Source organism: Triticum dicoccoides, chromosome 1A (genome assembly GCF_002162155.2).
Source record: "Triticum dicoccoides isolate Atlit2015 ecotype Zavitan chromosome 1A, WEW_v2.0, whole genome shotgun sequence".
NCBI classification, from domain to species: Eukaryota; Viridiplantae; Streptophyta; class Magnoliopsida; order Poales; family Poaceae; genus Triticum; species Triticum dicoccoides.
The window spans coordinates 591,457,599-591,465,276 of NC_041380.1; the positions used below are offsets into that span (position 1 = coordinate 591,457,599).

Genomic DNA, 7,678 nt, shown 5'->3' on the forward strand with positions numbered 1-7,678 from the left:
CTAATATGAACATTCACCATACTTCTGGTACTCCAAAAGTTCTGAAAAAATTAGAAAAAATAAAAAAAATTGTATAGAAAGACAGTGCAAGAAGTTTCAGAACCGTTTGACGTTCCAGTAAAAGATGGAAAATCGCGCACTACAGCCCAAGTTTCTGTTTTGCACCGCACAAACCAACAAGCAATGTAAACATCCTAAACGCAAATCTTGGCACATTATTTTTATGATACAATGGAATTGTAAAAGGGGGTAATTATTTTTGTTGAAAAGTTTCTGTAATCAAGGGTCACAAAGTTTCCATGAGCATGAACAAAGTTCGAGGCTAGCTCCCATTTAAACAATGCTTGTCTTTCTCACTTTCGCTTTTCTTTTTGAAAATTTTTGGGTTCCCCTCTTTATTTTTTTGTTATTAAACTCTATAAAAGCACTCAACAGAAATAAATGACTCTCTAAAACTTCCGGGTTGTCTCCCTGGCAGCACTTTTTTTAAAGCCATTAATCTAGGCATAAAGTGCTCAAGTAACGAATCCACCCGGATCCCAATGTATATCAAAGCCAATTTTAATTAACAATGATTTGGCATTTAGTAGTGAGCACAAAGCAACATATATCAAGAAACGACGAAGTCTAACTCTCTTCCTATGCATCGGCATGTCATACAAGAACAATTCATGCACATCAAGTAAAGGCCAATACATAGCATAAGCAGTTTCTTGCAATTTTTTTGTGTGGGAAACATAGAGAGGTGGAGATATAGTTCCTTTCTCATAATAATTGCAAGTAGGAGCAGCAAGCACATGCATATTATATCTATCAAAATCATCATGTGTAGTAGTAAAACGCAACCCATCAGTATAATCCTTAATAAGGGCAAACTTCTCCGATATAGTGTAGTCGGGAGAATTCAAAAGGATAATAGGACTATCATGCGTGGGTGCAATAGCAACAATTTCAGGTCTAACATAAGGAACTATAGCAAGTTCATCTCCATAAGCATAATTCATATTGGCATCTTGGCCACAAGCATAGCAAGCATCATCAAAAAGGGATATTTCAAAAGAACCAACGGGATCATAACAATCATCATAGCATTCATCCTTCAGTAAATTCGAAGGGAAATTAAACAATGTATGGCATAAAGAGTTACTCTCATTAGATGGTGAGAACGGGTGATCAATCCTCTCTTCCTCATTTTGTTCTTCGCTCTCCTCCTCATCTTTTTCATCCAATGATCTCACACTTTTATCAATTTCTTCTTCCATAGACTCCTGCAAAATATTAGTCCCTTCTCGGACAGCGGAGACTTTCTGAATAAATTCATCAATATCATAATTGTATTTATAGTTCTCATAGAAATATTTAAGGATAGCTAAATTTTCAGGTCTAGAAACTGAATCATCAAAATCTTCAAACTCTTTAAACAAAGATTGAATTTCACAAGCACCCTTAAAAGCAACAAATTCTTCTATTCGTTCCACATCATAGTAATCACATATACCATTAGCATAAGAAGCTAAGGTTTCATTATCATTAAATTTGCATGAAAAGGGAAGGTGTTGAGCCTTCATCCTAGAGCAACAAGTATAATCATGTCTCAAGCATAGATCCCGAGCATACCAACGCAACATATAAATTTGATCCCATAATAGTTTCTCTTTTTGAGTCAAGCGATAATCCCTAAAGTATTCATGTTGATCCAACGTGTCCCCCATTATATAATTGAATGGGGTTTTCTCAGGATTATTAAAGTAGTGCATAATATTTTTCACATAATGAGCATCGAGGGTTTTAGGAGGTTCCCCATCTCCATGAGTAGCAAGTAAACCTATTTTTTTTGGTATTTCGTGTTCCATATGTTGGGGAACGTAGTAATTTCAAAAATTTCCTACGCACACGCAAGATCATGGTGATGCATAGCAATGAGAGGGGAGAGGGTTGTCTATGTACCCTCGTAGACCGACAGCGGAAGCGTTATAACAACGCGGTTGATGTAGTTGTACGTCTTCACGGCCCGACCGATCAAGCACCGAAACTACGGCACCTCCGAGTTCTAGCACACGTTCAGCTCGATGACGATCCCCGGACTCCGATCCAGCAAAGTGTCGGGGATGAGTTCCGTCAGCACGACGGCGTGGTGACGATCTTGATGTTCTACCATCGCAGGGCTTCGCCTAAGCACCGCTACGATATGACCGAGGTGGAATATGGTGGGGGGGCACCGCACACGGCTAAGGAACGATCACGAAGATCAACTTGTGTGTCCATGAGGTGCCCCCTGCCCCCGTATATAAAGGAGTGGAGGAGGGGAGGGTCGGCCCTCTCTATGGCGCGCCCTAGGGGAGTCCTACTCCCACCGGGAGTAGGATTCCTCCTTTCCTAGTACAACTAGGAGTCCTTCCAAGTAGTACGAGTAGGAGACAAGGAAGGGGAAGAGGGGAGAGAAGGAAGGAGGGGGCGCCGCCCCTCCCCCTAGTCCAATTCGGACTAGTCAATGGGGGGGCGCGCGGCCTGCCTCTCCCTCTCCCCTAAAGCCCAATAAGGCCCATATACTTCTTCCCCCGTATTCCTGTAACTCTCCGGTACTCCGAAAAATACCTGAATCACTCGGAACCTTTCCGATGTCCGAATATAGTCGTCCAATATATCGATCTTTACGTCTCGACCATTTTGAGACTCCTCGTCATGTCCCCGATCTCATCTGGGACTCTGAACTCCTTCGGTACATCAAAACTCATAAACTCATAATATAACTGTCATCGAAACCTTAAGCGTGCGGACCCTACGGGTTCGAGAACAATGTAGACATGACCGAGACACGTCTCCGATCAATAACCAATAGCGGAACCTGGATGCTCATATTGGCTCCCACATATTCTACGAAGATCTTTATCGGTCAGACCGCATAACAACATACGTTGTTCCCTTTGTCATCGGTATGTTACTTGCCCGAGATTCGATCGTCGGTATCTCAATACCTAGTTCAATCTCGTTACCGGCAAGTCTCTTTACTCGTTCTGTAATACATCATCTCGCAACTAACTCATTAGTTGCATTGTTTGCAAGGCTTAAGTGATTTGTATTACCGAGTGGGCCCAGAGATACCTCTCTGACAATCGACAATCGGGGTGACAAATCCTAATCTCGAAATACGCCAACCCAACATGTACCTTCGGAGACACCTGTAGAGCTCCTTTATAATCACCCAGTTACGTTGTGACGTTTGGTAGCACACAAAGTGTTCCTCCGGTAAACGGGAGTTGCATAATCTCATAGTCATAGGAACATGTATAAGTCATGAAGAAAGCAGTAGCAACATACTAAACGATCGAGTGCTAAGCTAACAGAATGGGTCAAGTCAATCACATCATTCTCCTAATGATGTGATCCCATTAATCAAATGACAACTCATGTCTATGGCTTGGAAACATAACCATCTTTGATTAACGAGCTAGTCAAGTAGAGGCATACTAGTGACACTCTGTTTGTCTATGTATTCACACATGTATTATGTTTCCGGTTAATACAATTCTAGCATGAATAATAAACATTTATCATGAAATAAGGAAATAAATAATAACTTTATTATTGCCTCTAGGGCATATTTCCTTCAGATCGGCTGGATGATTCTAATCATTTCCCATAAGGGTGATATGAGCAGTGGCCTAGCCAATGGTAGGCTGGCCGGGCCATGGCACACCCAGAAGTTTTTTACTTCCATAAACACCTAACCGGCCCATCATCTGACTTGAGCAGCCCAGAAACATCCAGCCGGCTCCGCATGAGAGGAGACCTCAGGCCCGCAAAGGCTATATCTCGCTTATAGCGAGCCCGATGTATGACTCGCCTGAAGCTTGTAAAGTAATGGGCCGACCCATTAGCTTATACCGAAAACAAATAAAGTAGAGAAAAGGGTGCCGCGTGGGAATCAAACCCAGGATCGTTCAGTTGTAGCGCACTGCCGCTAGCTACCGCGCCATCGTCCGGTTCACGTTAAGTTAGTATGTCACGACCTAGCTAGTTGAAGAAAAAAGAGCCGGTCTTCCATTGTTTTTTTATCAGGTTTTCTTCATTTCTTTCTCGATTCTTACTATTTTTTTCTTGGTTTTCTTTGTTTCTTTTTTGTTTTTCACAACCATTTCTATTTCTTTTGTTTTTATTCATTTTCTTTGGTTTTGTTTTTATGTTTTGTCATTTTTCATTGGTTTTCTTTTATTTTCTCTTGGGTTTTCATTGTTTTTATAAACACATTTTTCGTATATATCTAATGTGTTCTTCTAATACACGATTAATAATTTTCAAATACAAGATTAAAAAATTAATATGCACATTTAACATTTTTAAATGCCTGATTAACATTTTTCAAATACCAGATTAACATTTTTTTGAATGCAGATCAACTTTTTTTTTCTGTAAAAACGTTGTTTTTCATATTCTTGATTGAAAATTTTCAAATACAAGCTTAACATTTTTAATACAGGGTCAATATTTTTTCTATACACACTTAACATTTTTTCAAATTCTTGATTAACATTTTTCAAATAACACTTTATAGTTTTTTGAATACATGGTCAACAGTTTTTCTATACATGTTTAACATTTTTCAAATTCTTAATTGACATTTTTTGAAGATATGGTCAATATTTTCTGAGTAAAATATTTTTTTTCAAATGCTTGGTTAACGAATTTTTTCCAAAAAATTGTGTAAAATGTTTTTTGTAATATATTTATGTATAATATTTGGAAGTATAAGTAAAAGTGTTTTTTTGTAAAAGGCATGTGCATAGTGTTCAAAACGGCATATGCATACGACTTGCAAATAGTGCGGGCTCGCTCCGCGTGCCAAGGCCGCACCATCTCTGATCGACAAACAAGAAACCGCAACACGTCAAGGCTGCACCGATAATGAATCTAGATCGACCATTTGGATCCTGCATCATACCGATACCTACATAGATCTCATTTGAAAACTGGCATATCATAACTTGGGAAAATATGTTTACCTGTTTTTGAGAAATTTGAAAAAGTTCATGAATTAAAAATATTGTGGGATTTTTATTATAAAAATACGTTCAAAATAATTGAAAAACATGGAATAAAAAAATTTCACAATTTTTATAAAATGTTCACAGACTTTAATCACGAAATTAAGAAAAAAGAAAAGGAGAGAAAAACCAACTGGGCTTAAGGGGAGTGGCGTTCTGCCTGTGGGCTGGGCCTTGCTAGCGGGGCGGCGGGCCACATTCATTCGTTGGATGACGATGGATAAAAGAAGGCCAGAGAAGAAACCAGAAGAAGAAAGAAAGAACGGCATTTTGGCTCCCCCATCGGACGGATCGGAGTTGGCGAGCGACGGAGGAACCCTAACCTATATCAGCGAAGAAGAACAGGTGCGCGCCCCAAATTCCGTGCTATTACGCAGGCGACTACCGATGGCGGCGCTTCGAGTCGCGGCGAGGAGGCTCGTCGGCGGTGGCCAGACGCCGGCGGTGGCTGTGGACAAGGCGCAACGCCGGCTCTTCCCGAGGCTGTCCCAGGTCCACCGGGTTAGGTCCACCACATCCTCCGCTGCTGCGGCGGCCAAGGTACTTTACCCCCGCCGGCTGACCAATTTCATATCTTTTTCAGTTTTGTGCGATTGTTTCTGTAACCTGGACTAGCATATGCTGTGCTAATAGCTCGTTCGATAATCCAACTCCAAAACTGAATCCAGTTCTTGCGTTTCCTCAAGAAAAAGAAAAATATAACAATTGTTCTCGACCTGGCAAGATGCATAATCAATCCGAGGACCGAATAACAAAACCCTGTATCTAAACGCTTTGATCCATGGACCGGCTAGTACTACTATTTTTCCGTTGCATGATCATTTATGTAGCAAATCTTATGCTCTACTGCAATCTGCAAAGCAGGGCTGTGATTGTGAAGATCGGGAGAAACTCCTGAGAGAGATCCATAACATGAGAGAGGAGCTGTACGATAAGGTTTCGCACGCGGAAAGGACCTACGATATCCCTGGCAGGGCAGGCAAACATATCAGTCAGCTGCGCGAGGAGCTCGCCGTGCAAGTGGATCCTAGACCCGGGGACAGCACATGGTATGTATAATCATCTTCTATTTACAAGATTTTTGTGGGGTTAACAAGTTATCTCATCTGAACCCAACCTGTAGTGCTAAATCCACTTGATCGTTGCATGCGATTTGCGACTTTGACCTTCAGCTTGTATGTGCTCATGAGCATGGCCGCTGGTAAGATCGTTGAATTGGATCCAGATGAAAAGCAATGGATCCAGAAGAAAAGAGGGGAGGCGCGCAAGCAAAGTGAAACAAAATGATTGAGGGCCATGGTTATGAACGGCACAGGTCCAATAAAAGGTTGTTAGTGTGCGAAAAATGCTAGTAATGGAGGCCGCGCTACAGGCAGGCACACACATGCAAAGCACCTGGGCATCTTACTGCACGCATCTGACATGTACGCACAACATCGGTCGCTGTAGAACTCCTGGTCCATGGGTGTGGAGACTTTACGTACCTATACCTGTGCATGCATGCATGGTGTGGACGATTGTTGGCAGCGGAGAACACTAGCAGGCAAAGTGTGTACGTGGAACATTTGCGTCCAGCGAACATCCATTGGTGTTCACCATTTGCTCGTGACTAAGCAAGCAAGATTATTTTTGATCATGTTAATTCGGATGTCTGATTTCACCAGCAAATGCACATCGATGTGTAAACTGATAAACACTAATCCTAAACAGGCGTTTCGTCATTTTTACACGCCAGGAAATCGGAGCGGTTTAGGTACATGCACGTGCTTATGTTGAATCAGATAGATCAAGCAGTTTTGACCTTGATTAATCATGCCACGGCGTCATGTTCATGCATAAGTGTTCGGTCTGCATTAACGTCTTAAGTTTCAGGAGAGACGCCCGCTCTAGTCGTACAGCAATGCGCCGCGCTCTGTGCTTCACTTTCCCTCGTTCCGGTCACTTGTGCGAATTTACTTCACGCTCACATCCACCAGCCCCTGTTGTCGTCTACCTCCACCCAACCAATTGACCGCCATGTCTCTCTGTTCTTCTCCCCCAAAGGAACACCCAAGGAACAAGGTGCGGCACCTCCACCGCCGAGCTGGCGACGGCGAGGCTTAGGGTCAGTTTGGTTGAAGGCCTGGACAAGATGCCTGGAAAAAACCCATGCCTCAGTTGTTGGAAATTTACCTGGTCAGGCGGGCCTAGCGTGCGTGCGCTTTTTGTTTCACCCTGGCCCTGCTACAGCCTTGCAGTGCAATAGCCTATGCGCGTGTATATGAACGCTTGTGTCTGTAATGATGCTAAAAAAAAACTTGATGCAAAAGATATAATATAATATTGCCAGGTGCCCTAATCACTTTTCAGGCTTCTGCATGCCAGGCTAGTATCTACTGTCCCTGGACACACCAAACAGACCCAGGCAGGTCCAGGGAAGCTCCATGCCAGACAATTCTTTGCCGACGGTCGGCGAGGCCACTTCCGAGGAACTCTGCCGCTGCATGAATAAAACTTGCAACGTCTAGACGGCTGTGTGAATTTTTTTTATGGATGTTCTGTTAATAAAATTTGTCAGTTTGACTTTTGACACGCTAGAAAATCCAGCCAGCCGAGATACTTGAGCTTGCTAATGAAGACGGTTATAGGGTACACCG

At 42.4% G+C, this 7,678-nt stretch overlaps 1 protein-coding gene across 1 annotated transcript; it reads left to right on the forward strand.

Annotated features, from left to right (window-relative positions):
* Positions 1 to 5,339: 5,339 nt before the first annotated feature.
* LOC119356541 lies at positions 5,340 to 6,329 on the forward strand. Its single transcript, XM_037623512.1, has 3 exons — positions 5,340 to 5,582; positions 5,907 to 6,091; positions 6,215 to 6,329. The coding sequence occupies exons 1-3, from the start codon at positions 5,430 to 5,432 to the stop codon at positions 6,327 to 6,329; spliced, it is 453 nt and encodes a 150-aa protein (XP_037479409.1). The 5' UTR covers positions 5,340 to 5,429.
* Positions 6,330 to 7,678: the final 1,349 nt, after the last annotated feature.